This window comes from Siniperca chuatsi, linkage group LG14 (genome assembly GCF_020085105.1).
Source record: "Siniperca chuatsi isolate FFG_IHB_CAS linkage group LG14, ASM2008510v1, whole genome shotgun sequence".
In the NCBI taxonomy this organism is placed as follows: domain Eukaryota; kingdom Metazoa; phylum Chordata; class Actinopteri; order Centrarchiformes; family Sinipercidae; genus Siniperca; species Siniperca chuatsi.
In genome coordinates this window covers 6,386,085-6,412,860 of record NC_058055.1, presented here as the reverse complement: position 1 = coordinate 6,412,860, position 26,776 = coordinate 6,386,085, and the positions used below count along the sequence as shown (strand labels likewise).

General features: G+C 39.8%; 1 protein-coding gene across 3 annotated transcripts in view; it reads right to left on the bottom strand.

The window, feature by feature from the left end:
* Nucleotides 1–26,776, bottom strand: part of camkk1a (calcium/calmodulin-dependent protein kinase kinase 1, alpha a) — a 64,102-nt gene extending 37,326 nt beyond the window's left edge. For 2 of the 3 annotated variants that reach the window (XM_044223500.1, XM_044223502.1), the window contains exons 1-2: nucleotides 26,350–26,776; nucleotides 2,670–3,114 (exon numbers count right to left, since the gene is read on the bottom strand). In XM_044223500.1, coding sequence (XP_044079435.1) covers nucleotides 2,670–2,993 — 324 coding nt within the window. In that variant the 5' untranslated portion in view covers nucleotides 2,994–3,114; nucleotides 26,350–26,776. The remainder of the gene's footprint in view (nucleotides 1–2,669; nucleotides 3,115–26,349) is intronic. The other variant, XM_044223501.1, reaches the window with a different exon arrangement.

Genomic DNA, 26,776 nt, shown 5'->3' with positions numbered 1-26,776 from the left:
CCTAAATGTGTTCTTTAAATTAATAGTACTATCATACAACATTATCATCATTAATAGGCACTTCCCTTTTAAAAATTGTAACGTAGTAATGTTTACTTAGAAAAAAAGGGAAGGAGTAGGTCAATTAAATGTATTCTGAGTGCAATTTTACACTGGTAATTTTATCTTTGAGTAAAATAGTCCAGTACCAGGATATTTCCAGGAAGGACACAGTTAGAAGTCAAAAGCAGGATGAAGCTTTGTGAAATAAATACCAACGTTAGTGCCTAAACTTGCAAATGCCCTGTCTAGAGGAACAACAAGCCTCTGTTATGTTACATTCTGACGTGGTTCACAGCCTCAAGAAGATTTCACTTCAGATTGTCAAACCGGCCAGCTGCTGACGTAGATAGAGGATGAGTGTGGAAACTTTTGATGCTGCAGCAGTGTTTATTGAAATCAGTATAACACTGTAAGTATGGGTAATCAATCTGCCACTATCAGGCAAACAGAGTCGCAAAATCAGAATGTCCCTGATCTTACGTCACAATACAATGCAACGTTCTCCTCACACACACCGGCTGGAATGGTGGGTAGGCAGTAAGGGTGGAATTTTGTGTTTCCTTTTACTTCGCTCATGTATAAGTGGACAAAGGCTGAATGGCCGTATGAAGGGTCGTTTGATAAGAATAAGCTGCAAATGGCTGAAATGAATGTTAATCCAAACAATGGAAATCTAGCGTGGGAAAGATGGAACAATGTGAACCACTACCAGTACAAACTCTAATGAACTGCTTATTGCCGAGTATAGCCACTATCCTTGAAATCCATGATTTCGCTTTGCAGACAAAGACATTTTCAGAGGCCAAACATAGACTTGAAGTCTTAGAGACAAGCAGTGTGTTTCGGACGAGCGTTAGAACCCCTCAGAGAGGGGCTCCACAGAGAGCACACGCACACACACCCAGGGACAGGAGAAAAGATAAGTGCCATAGATGCAGAAGAACTAAACATTGGAAAAGACACTGTAGGGTCAGGACTGATTTTTACACATTTAAAAAGGTACATATGTAAAGCAAATGGTTTAAAAATGTTGCAGATAACTGCACCACAATAACCATCTTATTTCACACCAGAAATCACAACAATCCATAGTGATGTCAAGCAGAAATCAGTTTTACCTCTGTGTTGCTAGCAAAAGTAATATTGTCTAATTCACCTGAGCTGCAATGTTGGTTGGCAGTATAGTTATTCTTACCACAGTTGGTAAATGTGTATTTTATTTATTTATTTATTCCCAACTATTCCTTTAAAGTGTTACAGGCATGAGTGACATAAAACTAACCCCAAAACAATATTTTAGAGAATCTAAAAACCTGATATGATATAATGTAGATCATCAATTATACAATCACCTGTTACAGTAAGCACCCAAGAAGAGTCGAGTAGCTTTAATTGTTTGTAGTTGTTAAAATGTATGTTAATATACAATACCAAAATGTATCCACATTGAATGTGTCAAACTTATAGGCTAAAGGCTGCATCCAGTGCACCTCCAGTTTTGATCTGGTCTGTCCATTACTGTGGGTCTGTCAGCTCACTCTTGCCTCCCTAAAACCCTGGAAAGCAGGCGATGAAGGCAGAGTCAGAGGTTTGACACTGATTTTCTTTACTGATTGTGCAGTTAAAAATATCAGTGACGTTTCCAGCATAACAGCCAGCAAGGGGAATGCCTTTACCAAGCCTGGGGATGAGAGGTGACTGTGCAACTTCTAACAACCTGAACAGCCTAAATTTAAAGCTACACTGTGTAAAATACAATAGGAAAAGTATTAGCTGTCACCAGTGTTGTATCAATTTTTTTTTTTTTATCATTTATACAAACAGACATGCACACACAAGTAGAAATGCTCACCATGGCAAATCATTAGCTGCTCCCACCCCCACCCCTCGCTTTTTTAACGGTGTATCCAGCAGCACATTGCTGGCCAGAATGCATTTCATGTCTGTCTGATGAAACATTCAAAAGTATTCTTGTCAAAGCCAACAGCAGAACACACTCTCACGTGTCATTACGACACACATCTGTTCACAGCGCACAGCAAAGAGTGTTTTATAGGCTGGACATCCGTGATAGAAGCTGGGAAAATGATGCATTAACATAAATCAGCTAATACACAGAGCCATGTTTCCATGATGGGTGCTAATGGGAGACTAAAGTACACACCTTCTAATTCTTCCTTCTTCCTGTGATGTTGTCCACTGGCCTTCTGCTCCTCTTTCTTTGGTGAGAATGCAGAGATACTGAGCTAAATGGTGCTTGTATCTAGTTATGACAACTGCTCACAGAAGCACAATGGAGCTGCTTTCTCTCAGTTTGTGTTTCACTCCCTGCTATGGTACCACCTGTCACACCCAACTGCAGAAATCCATGTCAGCAAATGTCCAACTCAGAGTACTACAGATGAAGGACATTTTAGAAGGTGTTTTAGGTTAAAGATTCAAGCTTTTAGATTTTTATAGGATTTTTCTGCACTCCACTTCCCAGACATGTCTCATCTTTGAACAGTGTGGTCAGTATCTGCCTTAATATCTTTATCTATTTATCTCATACACACTGGTACTGCTGCTGCTAACCTTTTGCAAATTTCTTGTGCAGTTAAGGCCTTTTCAATAATTTAATTCCTCACCTGAGAATCCGATATGGACACACGCTTAGACTCCACGGTGGGCCTGCGAGCCACACGAGGGGAGATATGCGTGTAGCCTCCTCCGGAGCCTGACGACAGGTAAGTGCCCCTCTCCTGCAGCGACAACTTCCTCCCAGTCAGATGAGGTCGCAACGGATGAGTCCTCTTGGCCTGAGCCCCGTCCTTCTGAGCCCTGCCATTCCTCATGCAGTTGGTAGCGGAGTCTTTTGTCGTCATGGCAGCCATGATGTCTGTGAGACTGCTGGTCTGTTTGTCAGAGTCGGGGTCCAGCCTCTCGCAGCCAGGGTCACTGCTCATAGCCATGGTGGGTGGGGAGGTGGGAGCGGCGCAGAAGCAGGCGGCGGGGACAGTACTGGTGAGCGCCCACCTGCATCAACGTGACCTGGGCCAGCCTGCGGTCGCAACGTTCAGGGCCTCACCAGAGCTGGAAAAACAAAAAGAGAGGCTGTGTGCTCAGTCAGCTACAGCAAGAGGAGTTGAGCTACAGTATATCCATATTTGAATCAAGAGAAATCATTTCTAATAGTCATCTTGGTGTCAAATGCGTGTTACATAAACTGGACTGACAGGTACAGTGCTGTTTTTTCTAACAATTAACAAGACTACAGCCATGCTAGCTGCGCTGTGAGGAAATACTATTGCTTTGCATTAAATGCTTTCGTCAGCATGCTAACATGCATCACAATGTCAGTAATAAAATGCGGATGTCTAGCAGGTATAATGTTTACCATGTTTACCATCTTTGTTTAACATGCTAGCATGATAACATGTAATAATTACAAGGTACAAGGTAATTTATTTATCGTTTTACAACACAAGGTTGTACAACCAAATGAGTTTGTAGTCCCTTCATGTATGTAGCACATATTTGGTCATAAACCAAACAGCTGGACAAATTAAGACCTGATGATGGCCTTAATGAAAATTTAGGGGATCAGCAAAGTTATTACAATTCATCCTATGGGGGAAATACATATCTGCACCAAATTTCATGGTGAACCATCCAATAGTTATGGAGATATTTCACTGAAAACCACAAATATCTACCTGCTGGTGGCGCTAGAGGGAAAGTAAAGGGATCACCTAAGCCATTAGGATTCATTGTCTAGGAACCATGAATGTCTGTGTACAAAACGTTGTGGCAATCCATCCAATAGTCGTTGACATATTTCAGTCTGGACCAAAGTAGTGGACTGACCGAAATTGCCATCCCTCGAGCTACACCGCTACCGTGGCTAACAATTTCTTCTCTTTTTATAACGTAATTCACAATCTATAATTTTGTGAACTAGATAGTATAATGGATATTGTGATGTTAGATCTGATATTGTGATTTAGTTTAAATGCTGTCTTTTTGTGGTGTTTAAAGCTTTGTTACAGTTAAGTGACACAATGTTCTGAGCTTATCTAATTGTTTTAGTTCAATAACATTTGCCGCAACTGGCTCATCTTGGTCATCATATCCATATTACAGGCAGTTCAGCAGCCAGTTCTTATTCAGAATTGTCTCATGTCTAAAAGCTGCTTGTCTCCCCAATAGTATTGTCTCTTTATAATAATGTATAGATTTATATGGTAAAAGCTATTGCAAAATTAGATTTTGTCCATATTGGCAACCCAAATCGATGTGAAAATTACATTTTTATTACATGTAAACTAAAACCTTTGCATTCTATCACAGATATTTGGCTGGCCATATCTTGCAGCAAGAGCACCTGTGAGACTGAAGTTTAATCAACCAGTCAGATAAAAAAGAAAATGTCATCTGTTTGTGTGTGGGTGGTCTGGTGGGTCAAGTTACCTACAGTAGACATGCGCTCATAAATTGAAATAAATGTCTCCCCAAATGCTGCAAAACTAATTATGCTTTATGCCTTTGGTCAAGGCTCCCTGTATCCACATCAAACGCTTGTGGGTGGACTGACACACAAAGAAATGCACACACAAAAAAGACTGAAGGTATTGTGTGTATATACACACACCTACTGTATGTATGTGTGTATATACCCAGACATTTAGCGGGATTTGTTTATTGTGCTTTTCCCCTTTCATCTCCAATTAAAAAAATACGCCAGCAGCAGATTGCCACAGGCAGAAAATATCAAAGCTATCTAGTACATCTGGCAGATGGAAGAACACTGATATGCAAAGTGAGCCTATGCCCAGCCATCCAAGGAAAAGGGCACTTAAATCCCTAATCCTCAAACAGTATCCATCTATGTAACAGCGGGAATCAAGAGGAATAAGTGTTTGTTTTCTCCCCAGAGGAGCCACCTGGGTCTGTATATATGCCATGAAAAGAGACAGACTGAAGAGAAACAATGGAGCCAAATACAAAGTCGGTGGTCAGTAAATGGGCCATGTTATGCTATTCCTAAAGTGTGTCAGGAAGGTAGAGCTTTATTTAAAAAATAACACAGCGTTCCACTTTGTCCAGGTGGGTCACACTCATTCATACATGTGCACAGCCATGGCTCAATACCAACTGTACCAAAATGTGTATCACATTTTTTGCCATGCCGGCGTGGTTCTAGAGATGGCAATGTCGGCCTGTTGGTCGGAAATTTTGAACAGACATTCTTCCAGAGGATGAATCCTAATAATTTTGGTGATCCAATGACTTTTCTTCTAGTGCCACCATGAGGATGACATTGGTGGCTTTAAGTAAAACTATTGAATGGATTGCCATGAAATTTTGTATGGGCATTCATGTTCCCCTGAGGGACACGATCTCTGTTGACCCCATAACTTTTCATCTGGTGCTATCATCAGATCAAAACTATTTGTCCAATACTTTGATTTACAACCAAATACTACAAAATTAATGATATTCCTATCAACCTTGGCTGTACATTGAGTTCAGTGCTAATTAGCAAATGTTAGCATGCTAACACGCTGAACTAAGATGGTAAACATTATACCTGCTAAACATCAGCATGTTAGCATTGTCATTGTGAGCATGTTAGCATGCTGATGTTAGCAATTAGCTCACGCACCTAAGTACAGCCTCAAACTCATTAGAATTTGCTCTATCTGTGCTTACAACCCTGTCTCCTAAAAATTGCGCTAGTACTGTAGTATACTAACAATTTGCAACAGCAAATATGTTCTGAGAGAAACGTAATGCTGCCCGAATTACGTTTTGTTTTTATTTGCCAAGATGCAAAATGTTCATATTGAACACATTCTGCAAAACTCTCATTGTCAACAAATTTCCCCAACAATATCTTGCAGTACAATATCTGCTCATAACTAAAGCATGATTTATTATGGTTATGTTTAGGCACCCCAACCACCTCCCCATGACTTCCATGCAGTAAAAGAATGTAGCAATTTGTTCACTCGAATAAAAGAAATTCGAAAGAAATTACATTTGCCTAAAGACATAACTGGCCAAGCAAATAAATAGTACATAGTGGTAGTATAAAATAGAGGTGTAGCACAGTTTTAGACACAGTGGTGCTTTGAGCTAAATGCTAACGTCAGCTAACATGCTGACAATGACAATGTTAACATGCTGGTGTTTGGCAGGTATACTATTTACCGTGTGCATCATCTTCGTTTAGCGTGTTAGCATGCTAACATTTGCTAATTAGTACTTAACACAAAGTACAGCTGAGGCTAATGGGAATATCATTAGTTTTGCAGGTATTTAATCAGAAACCAAAGCCCTGGACAAATTAAAACCTGATGATGGCGCTAAATGAAAAATTAAGGGAACATGTATAGTAGTAGTAGTAATATTTTGGATACAGGGTTGTAGTGGACTGGTACATATATTAAAATACAAAAGCCATCCGATCTGCACAGTGACATGGGGAACTCAGTACAAAAACTGAACTTTCTCAGAGAGTAGAGTGATTTGCAGGCATTAACATAGGCACAGTCATGTCACCTGTAATATAACTACTAATAATAAGTGATAAGCTTACATGCTGGTGTTCTGGTGACAAAATGGTAGGTTTCATCCATAACTGTTTGATTACAAAAATATCCATGAATTCCCTATTCATACAAGTATAATGGCGTGTCATGAGGCAGGGACACTGATAACCCATGACACACACACACACACACACACACACCCTTAGAATTTGCCCACTAGCCATTTGCATATTTCAAATGACTGTTATTCAATCTATGTAAATTGCGAATGCAAAAAACCTTTTGACTGTCAGCAGCAAAGGGGGAATGTATTTTTGACTCCTGATTCATTTGAGCAAAAACAAAAAAAAGGAACCGTCATATTTAGCTAATTCTTATCACAACTAGTAATTATCTGTCTCTTTAAATGGGTGGCTCTCCACTGCAACACCATTCAGCCAGCTGATTATGTGAGCAATATCCTGGTAGATGTGGGAGGCGGAGGAGCAGCCGTGGTCTGGTGATTAATTTCAGCTGCACTTAGACTTTCATTTGTTTATAGAAGCAGGTAACCACACATTTTCATTATGGAGGACATTTTTATTTTATATATTTTTTTTCCACTGCATCCATCCATCTTGTTGTACAAATGTTTGAGATGAAATTAAACACTTTTGCCGTCACTATGTTACACATCTGTGACATATTGTGACTGACACACTGTCATAGAAGATATAACTGTTAAATATCTTCGTATAAAAGCTTCAATAGTATAATATGTAGAATTTCCTTAAAGATCCAGTCTTGTTTTTCAACTGCATACTGTAGGGAGGAGGAGTAATTGAGTAATTTCATTTCAACCTTGATTGACAGCACCAGGAAATTAAGGAATAAAGAGTACTATCTACCAGCAATGCTCCAATACTCTCTGCTGCATCAATTTTTATAGATTTTTTGCAACTGTCAATCATGAGTCAAACAATGTATAGAAGTCAATTGCTAAATCAGTGGAGTACTCTTTTAAAGCCATAGTCAGTGAAGCCTAACCCTGTAAGGGCTGGTTATAGGTTGAAAAGACTATTACAAAGGAAAACCTTTTTGATTTGTATGCTTAATGCCACTGTTTAGTCTGGCCTCAATGACGATTTTTCACCTTTTTATGAAATGAATTAGGTGTTGATTTCCCCCTCCACAATTTTCTTCTCTCTCCCTTCTGTTATGTTGGTGGTACATGGTTTCAAGACTATTTATTTGTGTACATGTCGTCTCTACTAAATGTTTTCTTTACTACTAACAGTGTTTATTCAAACATATTTTCTTTATTATTATCTGTGACATCATGCTTATTTATTGAGTACAGGTGTAATGACAGAGCTGGATGTGGCTGTGAAAATTCTCATGTGTGTGACTGAAGCTTGTACTTAATTCACTTGTTTGAACATGTGATTGTTTATCCCTGAGGAAGGCCAGTGTGTGGTCAATATTTGTGCTGTTCTTGTTTTTAATCATGCAGCCACTATAATAAAGACTTTTGTACCTTGACGAAGCAGTGTGTCTTGACTTTTTTTGGGAATTCATTCTCCTTTCTTGTGGACATTGATTGACTAACTGTGCATCAGCAGCACTTGTTTTGTGTTACATTGCTGTCAGATCCAAGAGGCCCTTCCTCATATGCTTTTTTTTTTTTTAAATGAATTAATATATTCATTTAAAATAAAGAAAAAAAATGAAAGAATAGATGTGTACTGTAAAAGTGGAATTGGCAATCTGTCCAAATGCCTAATTTCCATATTGCCACCACATTACTTCAGTAAAAGCCCCTATTTGAAGCTTTTTCTATTTTACAGGTGTTTTTTGAAATTTCTATTATACATTATTACATCAATTTAATTCCATGTTTAATAATCTATGTAAAAAATTTTAAAAAGTGAGATACACAAAAGGAACAAGATGAAATAAAGCTCATTTGGAACTGCTCAGTATTCTGCTGTTAATGGAAGCAATTAAGCAGATTGATGCTTTCTCAACAAAATGTGCTGCTGCAGTAGCAAATTTCAATATTTCAAGAGCATATAATTGTGCAACATCTTTCATTAATTAGGTAAACAAACTGAGGAAAAAGAAAATGGATAGGTTAAACCAGCGAGAACCTTTGAGAACCACATCTGAATATGAAGTCTTTTCAAAAGCTGTAATCTTTCAACTAGTTTACATGGAAAGAAGCTTCAGCAGAGCCAATTACAGTAAGAGGAGAGAGTGGGTTGTAGAGGGTGAACAAATGAATCCATTTGGCTCCATTAGTAAACCACTTCCACCTCTAACCTGGCTTGTATTTGTCTCTATCATCATCTTGTTGTGTGCAGACAGCAAACAGACATACAAGGCCAAAATCCAAATTAAATCCTTTATTTGCCGACAAGAAAAGCAGAAAAACCTGTAACAAACCTTACTAATGCACCCAAAGAAAATCATTCATCAAGTTGTTCATATATATTGGTCCTGCGTATTTTGATGTTTCTCTTTACCTCCTCTGGGGTCCTAAAGAAGGTGCAAAGAGCAAGCATCTACAGTACATATTCAAAGCCTCCTACTTTAGTTAATACAAGCATCTGACCTTGCAGACCTGCAGTGATTTATGTTTTCTGAAAAATACAGCCTTTATCCATGTAACTGCAGTATACAGCGAAACGCTGTGATCAGGGGGCGAGGCTGTATGTTGAAAGCGTACATTTGGTGCTCTCTTCCTTTGATGGGAGGCAGTAGTGAATTTCTTCACTGTCTTCTCATCCAAACTATCATCAACTGTGAAATTGATTAGTTGAAGTGAGGTGCACCACCTTGCTCAACAGGATCAAAGGCAATCAACTTTGATTGTTCACTGATTACAAAGATGCGACTGGAAGACAGTCTGCATTGCAATGACGTTAAACCAAACCAGATTTCTTTTTGCATTTGCATGATACATGATAATGCATAATGTGTGTCATTTTGTCAGGTTTTCTGTGGTGTTCTGTGTTGTAAGATCATCAAATGCGCTCATATGATGGTATTGACAAACTGTGAACTCTTGATGTGGAACAGAGCACATATTGACGGACAGCATACTGTGGCCACATGCCTACAATCTCTCCCCAGTAAGAATTAACCTTAGCAGGGATCAGACATGGAACAATATCTGAAAGGTAATCACTGTGCACTATAGGGAGAATTACACTGTAATCCTCTTGGTATTATGTACTGATACAAAAACTTCATCAGCACTGTGGGAGAGAGTCCAAGCCTGTGTCACCTCCTCTAGAGACCAGCGTGGAGACATACAGCCACTAGGATGATTTGGTCAACTATGATCTTTTATGCAATGTGTGCAAGTTCTTCAGGATTAATAGACTTCAAAAGATACTTACATTGTTACTCTTCCACATCAAATCTTGTGTAAAAAGAAACAAGGATGGATGCACTGGTTGTACGCAATCTCTCAATCACAGCTGAAACAATTAGTTATCAACTATTTTGATAATCCATTAATCATTTAGGTACATTTTCAAGCAAAAGTGCCAAACATTTTGATGGTTCAAGATTCTAAATGGGAATATTTATGGCTTTTCCTTGGCTTACAGCATAGTAAACTGAAAATGTTGGGATATCAGAATCAGAAATACTTTATTGATCCCCGAAGGGAAACTCTTTGTTACAGTAGCTCGCCTTTACGTCAGTGCACACAGGAGAAAATACTAGCAAAAAAATATAATACACTATAAAACACTATAAAAACAGGTCTGAAAAATAAATTAAGAACCAGGTGGGTATAAGTATAAGATAAAATAAGTGTGAAGTACCAAGTGGGTTTACCGGTTGATGATGATAATACAGTATAATGATACAATGTAATAAAATAAGTAATAAGTAATAAGCAGTGGAAGTTACGTGTAGCTTATTGAGATTATTAAGATATTGCACAGAATGGACTGTTGTTCGGACAGAAAACAAGATTATGTTATGATGGACATTTTCCACTATTTTCTGATGTTTCATAGACCAAAACAGTAAGTTCTTTGTTAAGATTAAACATTGTGCTTTGGCTTAAAATTGATCGTCTTGGTTACAGTAACAAACGTGGTTACGGTTAGGGATTGATCGTTGTCATGCTTTAAAAAAAACAAAAACAAACGTTAACATATGTTTACATTTACAGTCCTACTCATGCTGAGGCAGTGTGCATACAGAGACATACATACATTAGACTGTTGAATCTCTGTGTATTCTATGGCCTTGAACTCTGCATGGTGCCATTTTCATCTTTGTAAAGATCAAAAGTTGATTTCAGAGCCAGGAGGACCATTACGGTGGACTTCAACACTAGCACTGCAGTGGCTATACAAAGCTTTATCACCGCTGTTCACAGCATTAAAAAGAAAAAAAACATTCAAAGCTCATTAAAGGACAAATGTCAGGGATAATTGTTTGTGTAATTAAAGGGCACTGTTATTAAATTAACTTCATTTGTACTATGAAATCTACTAAATAGACAATTTAAGCACATTAACACAGTTTGACCAGTACAGGTTTTTAAGGACGACCATCAGTACAGACGTTATGATATAATGTCACAAACATCCTCATAAGCAATACCTTGTCTTAATTTGTGACGATTTTAATGTCAAGTTAATTGCTAAATAACAAGGATTAAGTGCTCCCCATCCAGTATTCGTAGTCTTGGCTGGGTGGAAACAGCATTTATGCAATCAAGCGATAATACAAATCTCTGCTAATAAAATTGTTTTAGGCAGTGAGCATCTTGTTCATCTTCAATAAAGAAGAGACTATTTTACTGCAGGGTTTCACAGACTACAGACATCATTCTCACTGGCTCTTATCCCATATTTAATTAAAGGCCACAATCAGCCCAAAACCAATACAGAAGTCTTCTTAATATCAAATCAGACCTCTTACACTAAAAGTGTTTTTCCTTCCTGCTGCTCCACTCTCCCTGGGCCCACAGGTTGATCAGCCTTCTGTCCTGTCACCTTCTCCTGTCACACTTCATCAAACTCAAACAAAGGATAGGTCACATTAACTGCCAGGGAAATAAAATGCAGGAGAGGGAAGGGTAAAAAGCCCAGCAGGAACATCAACTGGCTGTTCCTGATGGATGATAGAGCGAGCCTAGGGAACAGCTTGGATTTGCACACGAACACACACACACACACACACACACAAACACACTAGATTTTGTTTTTTGAAAAATGATTAAGGGAGACATTTCATCCCCCTATACACACACACACACACACACACACACACACACACTAGAATTAGCATTTCCTCATGTTCTTCCTGTTGTGGTAGCAAACAGTTGGCCGTGATTATGCCTCATCATCTTTGACTGAGTGAGCCTCATTCATATGGAGCAGAGTGTACAGGATCTTAAGGGCCTCTGGAAACAGTGAGAGAGCATAGTAATCAGATATCAACTGTGATCAAGGAAAACTCTCAGCACTACAAATGTTGATGAATATATTTAATGTCAAAGACAACTTATTCGTAGAGGCGCCAACAGATGCAGAATGATACATCGGTGGCTAAAATGCCTCACCGCTCAACCAGCGTTTGCAGAGAGCAGATTACAGCACCCAGAGCACAATAGTGATCCACTTGCTAAAAAAAAAAAAAAAAAAAAAACATCATCCTGAAAGTGCCTTTTGAGACTTAAAATGAACTTTGAACAAAGTGAGAAGAAAATCCACTGTGGTGAGGTTCATTTCACTTGCTTTTTCAGAACTAGTCAACAACAGAACTGGAAAGAAGTCAAATTTTCTACCTGTAATAAATCAACTAAAATGATTTGTTTTCGCTGTGGAGACATTAATGTTTTAATGAAAAGTAAGCTGTGATTTGGGTTTGTTAGTTGACATTTCTCCAAGAAAAACAAGAGCATCAACGGTTTCAGCAAATGCCCAAAAACGACATTTGTTTACACTCAAGTGACAGAGCCCTCTAGCGGCCGTAGTAATTAAGACTCTCTTCCATCTTGAGCAAAGAAGGAAACAGTGTGATGTTATTATAGAGCCCAACAGACTGCTGTTTGATTCCTGTTTTCCTACCGACAGCCCATGTTGGTTTCTTTTAACCTTGACCTTGGTCATTCCTTAACCATTACCAAGTGGTTATAACTGTAACCATAACAAAGTAGCAATTTTAACCCAAACCCCAATGTTTCCCTTAACCAAGTAGTTATTTGAACCTAAACCATGATCTTTCCCTGAACCTAACCAAGTTGTTTTTGTGCTGAAACCTAACAAACATTAAAAGAGTACGCGACCAATTTAGCATTGCACTCTATTGCACATTGTCAGACTCACGATGGACAAAACCTGGCGTCTACATTACCCACAATGCAACTCGACCATCGATAGTGTGGTCAGAGGATTTGGGTGTGTTATGCTAGTAGCAGCTAATGTAGCCGTAATGTAGCAGGGATGAGGAGCAGGCTACAGAGGTCTGGTAAACTCACTTCTGTCTAACTCCACACCCCCAGATTGTTTTCATTTTCAAACTTGTAGTTTTTTTTTTAGGTGTCAAATCAGACACCTATTTTTGAAACAGTGATGTCATCCTGTCGATAGCAGCGTCAGATCAGAAAACAGTGTGTCGTTCTGGAGGGCATGGACCAACCACATAAGTTGTCGTTTAATTTGGAACACTTGTTGATGTTACACATACTGTATAAAAACTGCCAAAAACACACTACAAGGAATACCACTATAGCTAACCACTCAGTACTAGTGAGTACAGTACAAGTGAGGATTTAGTCTTGTGATGCCTTAATTTCTTGTAAGCATGTCTACATATATTTAAAAAAAAATTATTAATGACATTAAATTCCCTTATAGGACTATATAAGAATGTCATGTCTAGGGTGCGTTAAGTGAAAACATTCAGTATGTACACAGGAATACAATAGGAATACGTGAAAATTAAAAACCACTGCTTCAGTTTAAGTGCTAAATACCCAAAGCAAATACAGCCCAGGCCCTGGCTCACACAAAGATTCTTCATATTGCTGATGATAAACAATTACACCTGACAACACAGGCAGTTCATGTCTGTCAACCAAACCTCCTCCACAAAATCTAGCTTTAAACACACAGGAACAAACACCATAATTGCAGTACTTTCCAGTAGAAGACACTTTCCTGTGTGTTCACCTGTCACAGACTAATCCCTGGAACTCTTTAACTCAATCCACAGGATTAACAGGCAACTGTGCGAGACACAACTAGCTGTATCCATAAACCTGTTAAACACATTCTTGTATAGCCAATCAATGTGATGTGATGGAGAAAACAGGCAGCTCTGCTCCCCAGGCTAGACACTGGACACAGGGTCCATGAACATCAATTTGACTGGGCAGAAATACACTCTGGGACAGTCCAAACCAAATCCAGGGCCACCCTCTCTGAGGTTGGCAGCCTCAGGCGATAATAAGCCCAGGATTACACAGGATATAAGAGTGCAAACTGGCAAGTTGGATGAGCCAATTATTTTTCCTCTACTCACACTGCTGCAGCTTCCAGCATGGCTGACCTTCCTGGAATCCTAGAAATCTCCCCTGACAAGGGTCCCTCTAACAAGGACAGACTGGTCCATGATCGCCCCCCACTCCAGACAATGGACATATGAAAACCGATCTACAAATTTGTGTTGTAGATGACTCTCTATTTTCAGGTTGGGCAGGTCTTGATGGTGGCTCCACCCCCTGTCCTTGTGACACTGCTCAGGCTGTCCAGTAGCTGGACCTGCTACTAGTTGAATTTATTTTTAGAAGGAGTTAGTAGCACTGGGCTGAGTTGGGAAGAGATAGCAAGAGAGGCTGAAAGAGTTAATATAGAAGAGAAACACAGTGCAGCCCATCTTCCATTGACCCTCAAAATTCCCATTCAAAGCTTTCAATATCATGATTCTGGAAATCTGTGATGATGTGAAGCTGCAGAGGATTAATCTGTTGCTGTTGAAAAAGAGAAGCCATCTATCTTTTCCATTGGGAGTGATACTCATTGCCCTCTAAATCCTCAGAGGCAGAATATCCCAGTGATCCCTTCTCATCACCATTAGAAACCTGTGGTCATGTGGTACGCTGCCAGGTCAGTCCTGTTGCACTGAGGCTGGAGCTGGAGCATTGCAGACTCAACAATAACAATGCATTTTATATAAGCAAGTGCTGAACCTAATTCATAAGCACACATAGTAAAAAATGTTTATCTGGAGTTTTGAGGTGATACGATACATATATGAATCAGTGTGTCCATTAGCTGACCAAGAGTAAAGGAACACAGTTTTCTGCTGTACTAAGCTAAATGCTAACATCAGCATGCTAACATGCTAAAGTTAAGCAGGTATAATGTTCATCATGCTCATCATCTTAGTTGTGTGTTAGCATGCTAACATTTGCTAACTAGCACTAAACACTGAGGCTGATGAGAATGTCATTGACAGCAAAGTTGACAACTCAAATCTCACGCCAAAAATGAAGAAGCCACAAAGTCACTCCTTTATGAAAAATATAGCTACAGGTTTGCAGAAACATCTGGATGGTAATCCAAGTAATCTAAAACTATAAAACGGTCTCAAAGCTAATACTAAGCTGAAACAAATACTGCCAATGAAGACACAACACAAGGCTCCCTTCACTGGGTGCACAAGTCCAGACTTGATATTCTCAGAGAACACACCGTCAAGATGATCTACAGTGGCACACTCAATGAACCCAGATGTTCTCCTCACACAGCACAGAGCCACAGGTGTTTTACCCTCAGTGTGTCTTTATGCACGTGTGTGTTTACGGTCTAACAACAACAACCTGACTCTGTGTGTGTGTGTGTGTGTGTGTGTGTGTGTGTGTGTGTGTGTATGTGTGTATGAAGTCGTGCAGGTGCAGATTATAGTATCTACGGCAACATGACTAACAAGATGATGTTCACAGCCTCTGACTGTGGATAATGATCTAACAAACACAATTAGTCACATAATTACACTTGCTGCATTATGGCAAGTTATTTTAAATGACCTATCAATAGCAATCTGACTCAATATAGCCATTTCCTCTGCAACTTGGTTTGACCCTTGATGTAAGTCACATGCAATCATGTCAATTTTTGTACCGGCTTTAAGTGCAAGCTCCTTCCTGAACTGTATTTCAGAGAATCATCACTGCAAAAGAGGATGAACAGCACTTTCCTCTAGCTAATCCGTCTCTCACAGCATTTAAAACATCAAAACAAAATGTTAATTTTTTGAGCTCTTATCTCTTTGGAACAGGTTCCTAAATGTGCTTTTGATGGTTAAATTTTTTTTTGAAAAAACAAACCTCTCAGAAACAAAATCAGACTCAAGGCTGGGTTCTTTGTGTTTGGGGAAAGGTCACAGAGGACTACGGAGGCATCACCATTAGCAAGCTGCTGGTAACACAGCAGCAAATGTTTAGCCCAGCAGCCCTTTGGTGACTCGTACTAAAGATGTTACTCCCCAAAAGACAAAGAGGATCATTATTTACAGATCATTTGATTAAAAATCATCATCTACATTTCTTATTATGAAGTTGAGCATATTTGTAGCTTTGTGTGACGCTGGCAATTATTGTTTGATTTTTTTAAATGAGACAAAAGTTGACAAGACAAAGGTATTTGATAATTCTATCTTCTTAATTCTAGGAGCTGCAACGATTAGCCGTTTAATAGATAAATTGATCGTCAGAAAAATAATCTGCAACAATTTTGATAATTAATCAATCAGTCATTTAAGTCAGTTTTTAACTGTAATTAAAATTAGCTCTTACAAAGACTGCAGAAGACCAAAGAGAATATACAGCACGTAGAGATGATTTTTGAAATTTTCACCTTTTTTTATTATTTATTTTCCGACCACAAGGATGTTGTTTTGGATTTAAATAGCTCATTTTATAAACACAAGTAATGACTCAACATGACATTCTCCTGTTATTACTGAACTATTATTTTGTCTAGGCTACCATAGAGGAGCATAAGGCAACTACAATTATGTAATCTTACATTTTCCACAGTAAAAAATGACTTTAGTACACAACACTCACTTTCTCCATTTTGCAAGCTGGCTTTTTACTTTCACTGACAGCAATTACTGACTAATGTTAGTAGCTTTTTCTTAGACCTCATCAGATGTGCCAGTTATGTTTTTCTTCCAACAGAATACAAATACGAAAATTTCAGCCCTCTGAGCTGTGAGCCTCTTTCTCCCTTCATCAATAATGTTAGCAGCAGCATTGAAGAGTCTCTTATTCTCCACCCTGGTGCAAGCTACAAAGAGAAATTTAGATGCAGGAGCCAGGAGAGGAGAGCCAAGGTTGGTCGATTCTCACTAAAATAGGTTGCTTTCTCAAAAGGAGAGCGTTGGGGTCAGCTGGCCCAAAGTCAAATTCTGCTTCTCTCTCCTCCAGGATTTCATCAAAAAGACTACCATCTTTGCTCTTTCATGCAATTCCATCATCCACACAAAGGGATATTTCTAGGGGGCCTATTGCAAAGAGACCTGAGCAGAAATAGTAAAGCATGTCATATACAGAAGAGGGGAGTACTGTCAGCAGAGATCTTAGCGGAGGTTTAAGCTCCTTCTCTTTAGCTGGCAGAACTCACTGAAAATCATAAACCTGTCTTTGGAGCCATGAGAGCCGATTCCTCCCCCAGCAACGCTGTGACTGCTAAGCACTAGTAGACAATCTGCCAGAGCCTCCTCCACCACCAACGCACACATCATTTATATGTAGAGGAGGAATACACACACACGTATACACACATACACAACCCCCCCCCCCCCACAAAATTAAGTTTTTAAATGAAGGTTGTTATTATTAAGGGAAAACAAAATCCAAACCTACATGGCCCTGTGTGAAAAGGTGATTGCCCCCTAAACCTAATAACTGGTTGGGCCACCCTTAGCAGCAACAACTGCTATCAAGCATTTGCGATAACTTGCAATGAGTCTTTTACAGCGCTGTGGAGGAATCTTGGCCCACTCATATTTGCAGAATTGTTGTAATTCAGCCACATTGGAGGGTTTTCGAGCATGAACTGCCTTTTTAAGGTCATGCTACAGCATCTCAATAGGATTCAGGTCAGAACTTTGACTAGGCATATATATATATATATATATATATATATATATATATATATATATATATATATATATATATATATATATATATATATATATATATGCTGCACACCCCCTTGGTCCTTGCACAAAAACTATCTACACAATTAAACAAGTCCACCCATGTATCACTCGAATCACATGTAAACAAAGAAAATACCATCTGTTAATGCATATCTCATTACTACTGTATGTATCAGATAGTTGCCACATGGGGGTTGGGTGGAAAACTACAAAAGCCTCTGTGAGTGTGTGGGCATTCACAGAGACAATTTACTATTTTTAACTATTTATTATCTAAGCTAAAATCAATATCTTTCTGCACAGTCATCCCCTCCAGAAGGAAATGAATTGATGTTCAAGTGTAGAACAGAGGCTAACCTGGAAAGGAGGCAGGACTTTGGCTGTCTACAGTATACCCAGAGGAGTCCACTATGACAAGCAGCCACACACGAAAAGCTAGTGTCAGGGTTTGTGGAAGAGTTTTGGACTGCACACAGGCAAGCTTCTCTAGAGGCAAGACACAAACTCAACAAGCCATCAATTATTTCAGTTAGCTCACCGGCCAGACATAACAGCAGAGCTCTGGGGACAAACAGCTGAATTACATCCTGAGCTAACAGGATAAGACATTTCGGTAGAAAATTTAAAGAGACTTAAAAGGTGAGGTATGCGATTCTAATCCAATACACGTCTTTTTGTCACAATCAGCAAATAGCTCCTCATGGAGCTGTCCGTTCAGTGTGTGCACTGAAAAAAACAAAACACTTTCTTTGTTTAGCATTTACAGATCCAGGGCTGTGTACAAAGTGGCTCGGACCGAGTCACACAACACTAGTCCAGCCATGATCTGTGTGTCAGGTAACGTTAAATGACTTGCCCTCTGATATTCAGCTTACTTTCTAGTTTGCCAAGATCTGCTGCTGTTGTGATGTTAGCTATAGTAGCAGGAGAGTTGTGAGTATCGCTGTCTGGAGCTGCTGTGCTGGCTCTGGGAAGCCGTCTCGTCCTCTTTGGCTGTTAGCTTCGCAGCAGCAACTGTAGGGACAGTTTGATAACCCACAACCTAGCTAACGTTAGTTACATTACTTGCTGTGTCGTTGTTCGCGCTATATCATGGTATTTGTCACGGTGTTGGATTTTTCCAGAATCACATACCCCACCTTTAAGGTTTACTTGTCTATGTAAAGACTAAAATACCATAAAACTGCTGTAATGTCACTTTTGCTATCAAATTCACAGCCTGACAATGCCATTAACATTGTCTTCTTTTCTTTTTTTTTTTAACAAGTATTGGTCATTTTGAACTACCCAGCCAAAATACTGTTTAGGAAAATTAAGATTTATTTTAAATGAGGGTGCAGTCAGATTACCAACCCTAACCTTTCAGGTAGGGCTAAGAACTCAATCAAGCAACAGGAACACATTCCTGAATACTTTATTTTCTTTGTTTTTACTTCGACCTTCTTACAGCTTAGCCATGCTCCAATAAAAATTCTGATAAAATATATTAACTGGTGTGGGTTCCCACTAAGGGTCTCATTCATGCTGGTGTCTCTCATTCACAGGCTAATGGGAACGGGGGAGAAGTGCAAGTGGGGTGGAGTGCAGGATAGCACTTGGATGAGGTTAACTAAAAGATCTGAGAACCCCCAGAGTCCTCTCTGGTTGTGCTTTGAATAATGAAGGTCGATATGCAGATGTGGTTGTGCTCCTGGCACAGTATGAACTAATGAGGACCTGGAAATGTATTCATGTATCCACTCTCTATAAAAAAAAGAAAACATTTGTAACTGACTTGTCTCACTTCAAGTTTTATAATTATGTTTATTTTAGTGTAGCTCACATTTGAATCATATTTGGAATAGGATGCAACAATGCAAGTGTGAAAGGTAACATTCAATTACAGCAGGAAGCCCATTTTCCAGTGACTTTGCCTTTCATACATTCTATTGACAAGGAAGTTCTCAATATATTCTAACACGACAAGGAGTCTACAGCCATTCTAGCGGCTCTGAGGCTATACTACACAATGGTGCTCTGTGCTAAATGCTAACATCAGCATCGTAACATGCTCACAATGTCAAGGTTAACAAGCTGATGTTTTGCCATCCTAGTTTATCATTATACTCAGCTATTCTATATACAGTATATATCCATCCTTTTGGTTTGTTTTTATGTTAAAATAAAAAGTTAATATCAAAACTGCACATAACAAAAATCAGAAATTTAAAAAGGGACACTTAACCTCAACCTACACCATATTTTCCCATGTTTTTGTGTCTAAGTGATTAATGGGGACAACAATTCTTGAAATTGGTCCAGTGTTGGCTGCTGCAATGTAATCCTTCGGGGCAATAGCGCACCGTCAATGATTCACCGAGTAATGTACAAAGTGCTGGGGTTAAAAGACTACCTGTTGCTGTGAGTTTTAACAGTCTGATCATTTGCCGTCACTACAGTTGAACCCATGAAACAGAGACAGCCAATGCTAGACCCCCCCTTCTTTGTATAATGCGTGCTGCCGATGATTCAGCAGGAGTTGATATAACATGACCTAAAAGTATCGTCTTGTTGAAATCATTGCTAACGTTAGCAAGCTAGGCTTCCACTTTCCAAAGGGAAGCTAGTTTAGCCTTGCTAGCTTATTTCCGAGGGGAATAAAAACTTAACCGTGCAATGGGTCTTCCGAAATCTTAAATGTTGTAAAAGGGACAGACACCTTAAATCTCTAACGATTCATACCTTTGTGTGCTTTTTGAAAAACGTGTCCTGTGTCAACATTCATAGCCTATACAGGGCTATGACATTCTCTGGTCAGTAGACAACTACGGAAGTTGACACCATGATAATCACCATATTGCACCTAGAAACACTGGCTTTCAAATGTCAATCAATTGCTGCCATGGAAAACGCCCGCTGAGAGGCGGTTTCCACAAATATTCAAAAAAAGTTTTATCCTCAACCTTATCCTTTCCTTCCCTTTATTGTTATTAAAATAACGAGATTGCCCATGTGTATAGGAAACAAAATAAAAAACAACAATAAAATGATAGGAAAAGTATAATACTTTTAAATATAATGCAAAAATATAGCTATGGTGGTGAGGTAGTGAAGACAAAGATCTTTTTGTGTTATTGACATGGAAAAGTCTGAAAATGTAAAGATGAGTGCACAGACGAAGTCCATAGCAGCAATGGCAACCAGTATGAGGTTAACAACACTGCTTGTATAATGTGCATACGCTTTTGGAGTGCGCCTCAGTGGATTACTCAGTATAAGTGACGGCCTGATTTGTGTCCAGGTAGACAAAATTTATGAGGTGCATACTGCCTCAGAGCTGGGAGGCAAGAAAGAGTTGGCAAGAGACAGACTCTGGCACAATCAGGACAAGGCTCTATTTAAAAGGGATATTCCAGCAATTAAGTATTACACATGTAAAACGTTAGGCGATTTGAGGGAGACAGACTAACGCTGTGTTCACACATAAAGATACAAAGTAGTAGGCAGTATCAGGTCTCTCATAAATCTGTAGCTCTGTGGGGCTGTTCTTAATTTACCTACTCTTTGACGAAAACAACTGTCGTCGCTTGTTTTAATTTCCTGTTGCACATTTTGTATCCCGAGTACAGAATAGCTTTGTTTGCTGCCTTTTTTTAAACATGGTATGTGTTGTTGAAATTGTTTTAATACAACAATGTTGCCGGAACTGGCAAGACTGATTAGCATCGCGGTCCTGTATCTGCACTGGAAGTGATCCCAACTACTCTTGCGAAACCGAGTAGTAAACAACTCTGCTTCCGTTTCTGTGGGAACCAAAACAAACTCACCTGTTTGCCGCTCACATTGCGTGGGAGGATATTTTTATAAAGTTGAGTTTAGTTAATAGTTAATAACTAGGAACAAGGAAATAATTTGAAAAAACATTTTGGCCTGATGCTGGCGCTAGATGAAAAGTATATCACCCAAGTTATTAGAATTCTACCTGAGGGGTAGCCTGGGAACCAGACAAATCTGCCCAGCTCATGCTTCATTTGCTCTGGCAAATACATCTGGTCCCTCTCCCATTCAGACAGATTTCCACCCGTCCTGGATTTGGTCGATTTCACTGCTCTGATTGGCTGATACAGCGAAACTCATATCAAACTAGGCAGCACTGATCAAATATGAATCAAGATTCTGTTACTGCATTCCCTATTTGCCACCTCAAATGTTTTCAGAAACACACATTTTAGTGTACTGTTTAGCTGTAATTTAAGAGTTTGTGACCAGGCCACCATTTTTTTTTGTGCTTGAAAATGGACCAAGCACTGCCCCAACTTGCATGTGTCGCTCAGCACGTTTTGTTGCTCTGATTGGTTGTAGGTCTTTCCAATTGTGTCCAGAGGCATTTTGGTCTGCGCCCGTCGATAACGTCCCTTACATCGCAAATGAACTAAGGAGGTTCCAGACTAATACGCATTTGAAAATTAGTTTGGTGATGCCAGGCTGCCTGAGGGGGGCATGAATGTCTGAACAAAATTTCCTATCAATTCATCCAAAGTTATTAAACCCTGAATCTCTAATCCACGCAAGCGTTAGCATGTTTATTCGGCATCATCCAGGGCTCAAACTCACAACCTTAGACACCAAGGACAAGTCATGATCTTGCTGAACTACCTGCCAAGTGAGAAGCCATTTGTTAGTTTGGTGTCAATTGTGCAAAAAACGTGGGTGGAAGCAGTTGAAGCTTGTCAAAGGCTTGATAATGAGTTCATAATTAGAACCAGGTGTGTTAGAGTGGGGAGATACTTAAAACATGCATGGCAGTAGCTCTCCAGGAGCAGGGTTGATGACTACTGATAAGATGTACATTGTGCAGGTCTTGAACTAACAACCTTTACCACCAATGGCACAGCGTGATCATGTTGAGCTACCCGCAGAAACAGGTAACACTAAGATTTATGCAACCACCATTTATGCTAACGGTTTAAAGGCAGGTTTCAAACCGCCCAGAGCCACAGAAGAAATTATACAATTGTATTACAGGCTGAGTGGTACTCAACATAACGAGTAAACTTAGACTTTGTGTCCCTTTACAGGATCACAGGGCAGATTTTTTTTCCTTTAAGTTATGAGGACTGGATATAGCCTAGACCATGAACTGAAGCCACATTTGAAAATATGCTACAAAACACAAGGTGCTTTAGCTCACTGATGCGGTGCATCAACAGAGTAGTTCAGATTCCCTAATATACAAAAACACATGAAAGATAAACACCCTTCACAAATAATGACATGGCCATCGTTTGTAAAGTTTACACATGTCTCTTCACCTGCTTTCTCATCATCGCATCTCAGACAGAAAGCGTGCCTGTTATACTGTTAACTTGGTGTGTTGATCAAACCTAAAACCTAGTGCAAACAGACACTAGAGTGCTTCCATGACAGTGGAGCTCCACAAACACCATGAGAGCTTCCAGGAATTGAAGGCTGATTCCACAGAGGAAGTGGCGGATGCAGCGCTAACAGTGCCTTTGTAACAGAAACACTACAGCAGGTACAGCTGCTACTCTTTTGCTTACAGCTGTAATATGAAAGCCCGTCAGACATCAAATAAAGAGCTCTTCACTGTGGATTCCAAAGTGTTGAGCGTCTTAACACTCCAGACTGGAAAATACAGTTCAGTCACACATTACGAGTTGTCTTACATCTCTGAGGGAAACTAATCTGTGAAAGTATTTATACTGCTCTCCTGCAAATGTGTTTTTCAACATGACTCATTAAGGCTGCTGTCTTCAAAAAACAAAAGGACAAATGAAAATGTAATTAATTTAATTATAGGCTGTATGTTAGTACACCATTTGTGAAAACTCTCATACCTTTGAATGGATGTACGTGAAAGCATCAAACCCTACCAAAACATAACCCATCTAAGTCAAGGTCATGCACAGATTTCAGTTTTCATCCATTATGAGTGCCTGTAAATTTGTCTTCATGGCCAGCCACACACACACACTCCCACACAAAGATGCATCCAGAGGTGCAGCCCACTGATGATGATACATCAAGTAATTACACATCAAACAAATACAGTATAAAAGGTCTTTTGGTTTGACTATCAAAGAAAAGCACTTCCTGCAAATTGTATGTAGCTCTACAGTCATTTAGTGATCACAATCAATTGGTACAATGACTGTAGCAGCAGGGTACAGCAGTGTTCACCAGCCAGTACGGACCAGCTGAAGAGCAGAGACGCTCCCTGTTTATTCTCTGATTCTCAGCGTTTAGCTGCACTTGGCATAATTTGGGTGAATGACGTCCAGGCCTCCATGTTAAACTGTTTATGACATTTATTAGAGACACTAATATAGTAATAACAATATACACACAAACTTGCACACATTCACATGAGAATACACACACATAAACACAGACGAAGGCGATTTCTTTCTACCCCGCCCTACTCAAGTGATTTCCCAGAGGGGCTGAAGGAGCTAGGAGCTGTTGACATGTCCTCTTTTTCAGTAGCTGGGTTGTAGCTCTGGTATGATTACCAAAGCCCACATGAAGAAGTGTTAAGGGGGTTACGGCCGTCACCACATTCAGCAACAGAAAGTGGACAAGAGAAACAGAGGTGATGCTGGCGTTGCTGATTTACACCAAGCAAACCACTTGTCTGGAATATAAAATGTGCAAACGCAAGTCAAAATGACTCCAGACATTACACCAATGTAAACCTTGCTCTTTTCCATCAAAACACACCTTAGACTGTACATTTCTGGAGGATTCCTCAAAGGAAAATCCACCCAGACAAAAATCCATGCTAAAAAAAAAAAACAGCTATTGGCAATTACATTTTAGGGAACATTTTGTTGTCTATTTTTTGTTCCACTTTCACATAACTGGCCAAACCACAATTTTGCTGTATTCAGCAACTGCACAGGTACAACAGGACAAAATGCAAGGCAGCCACAGGTTTTTAAGATTGGAAAACCATTTATTTAATCTTGCTCTTAGTCCTGATACAAGCCTGTCATATGATGCATCAAAGTCTCATATCTGGCATTTAATGCTCATAGAGTTGCATACAAAACATAATCTGAACCCACAAGAGGAAAGTTGAACTCCTTTGCAACAGTATTCACATCAGTACAGTTGCAATACAGCTTCTGGCCATTTCAGCAGAGCTCATTTTAAATAGTGGCCTTTGAATATTCAAATCATCACACTGTCAAGTCAACCAAACAAAGCTGAACTAACACTGGTTTCTCTTTGCTGAGCAGACACTGTGCAGACTCTACCAATTCATTAGTTGGGGGTTAATAAAAAAAAAAGCTACAGTAATTTGTTGCATGTCATTCATGTACTCGCTGTTTTTCAAGGTGCAGCACTGGAGAGTCAATTCATTTTGATGTCATCCTTCAAGTAATTTCAAAAGGAACAATTCAGCCCCGTGCCTCATGAGTGAGGGATTAAACTGAGGGTAAAACGAGCACCACTTGAGGCTGACATGAAGCCACCACTTGTTTTAATTAGATATCAGGACACTTTAGAGCAGTGAAAACCATGTTTTTTGTTTTTGTTTTGTGGCTTAAAACTGAGAAAGCCTGAGTAACTTTCTGCTGAATGAGGTCATTTCACAAAGTAGGCCTAATGAAAATCACAACCGTACAGTTACTGCTACAGTCATACTGTCTATTCCGACAGGTCAACCTTATGCCAGGGCTCCCTAATCATGTTCATCCTGGCTGCAACAAACAATTAGCCCACTCTTACTATTGAATAAGTCCAGTTTTCTTATCTATTGTTTAAAAAGGTTTGATGACAAAATATTGGTTTTAAACAAAGCTCATCTTTATATTGTTTATTTTGTCCAAGGAACTGTGAAAACCCCACAGATATTCAATTTACAATATTAAAAATAGAAGAAATTCTCACATTTGAGAAGCTAGAACCAGCATATGTTTGTTTGGCTTTATTTTTCTTGATGATTTGAATGATTAATCAATAATCCAAATTGTTTTTGATTGATTTATTTTCTGTTCATTGACTAATCAATGAATCATTTCAGCACTAGACCCCACTCCCATGTTTATGGTTTAGAGGGAAACCTGTGCTCAAACAAGACATCCATGTATGTCGCTGGACTAAAGACCACACTAATAAGAAAATCCTCAATTTATTGGGGACCACTTAGGTCGCCTGGAGAGGTCCCTGGGAGCCCCGGACCCCAGTTTGTGAAGCACTACAGTTAAATACTTAACAAATGTCCTATGTCGAGTATGAAGCAACAGCATTTTACTACAGGTGCATGATACAGATCAACGGCACATTCTTGGCGTGCATGCATGCTGCATTTCAGTGCAGCTTTCAATTTCATGGTGCAAAGTGCGTGCCCGCGCGCGCGCGCGTAAAGTCGTTCAAATCCAGTGCAACTGCAGAGGATTCAACGTCCTTACGAGCAATTCACTGAACAGCAATAAAACACGAGGAAACACGTGCAGTGTGATCCACTGTGCATTGCACAAGAGCATGTTCAGCTTTACCTCCCATATTTACACCGACTGGCCCTGCGAGCCACGGCTAAACATGAATGCACTTGACACGAGATGATCTTAAAAGTTTCACTTACCCAAATGAGTGCTCGGGCGTGTTTGAGCCCCTTTACGCGTTCCAGTCAAAGGGATCCAGAGGGATGTCCCGTTTGGACGCACGGTGCTCGTTTGGTTCACTCTACTCACAGCCGATTATTAACACAGACTAACAGAGTGGCATCCGCGCGGGCTCCTGTGCTGGATGTGTGGCAGGACCAGCTGCTGACCTGGGTTGTGTCCCATGTTTCACACCCTCTCTTCCGGAAAACACGGACAGACCAGCCCACTCTACCCTCTTCTCTTGTCTACAGTGAAGCCACAGAGTGAAGACACCCAGCGGCTGAACGTGTACGCAGCCCGCAGCTGGCTGTTGTTGCACCACTGCAATGTGCACCCAGCAGCAGAAAGGCTGGCCGCAAACACTTTGAGAGGGCTTTGTTGCATGTCGACAGCGGACAACCCCAA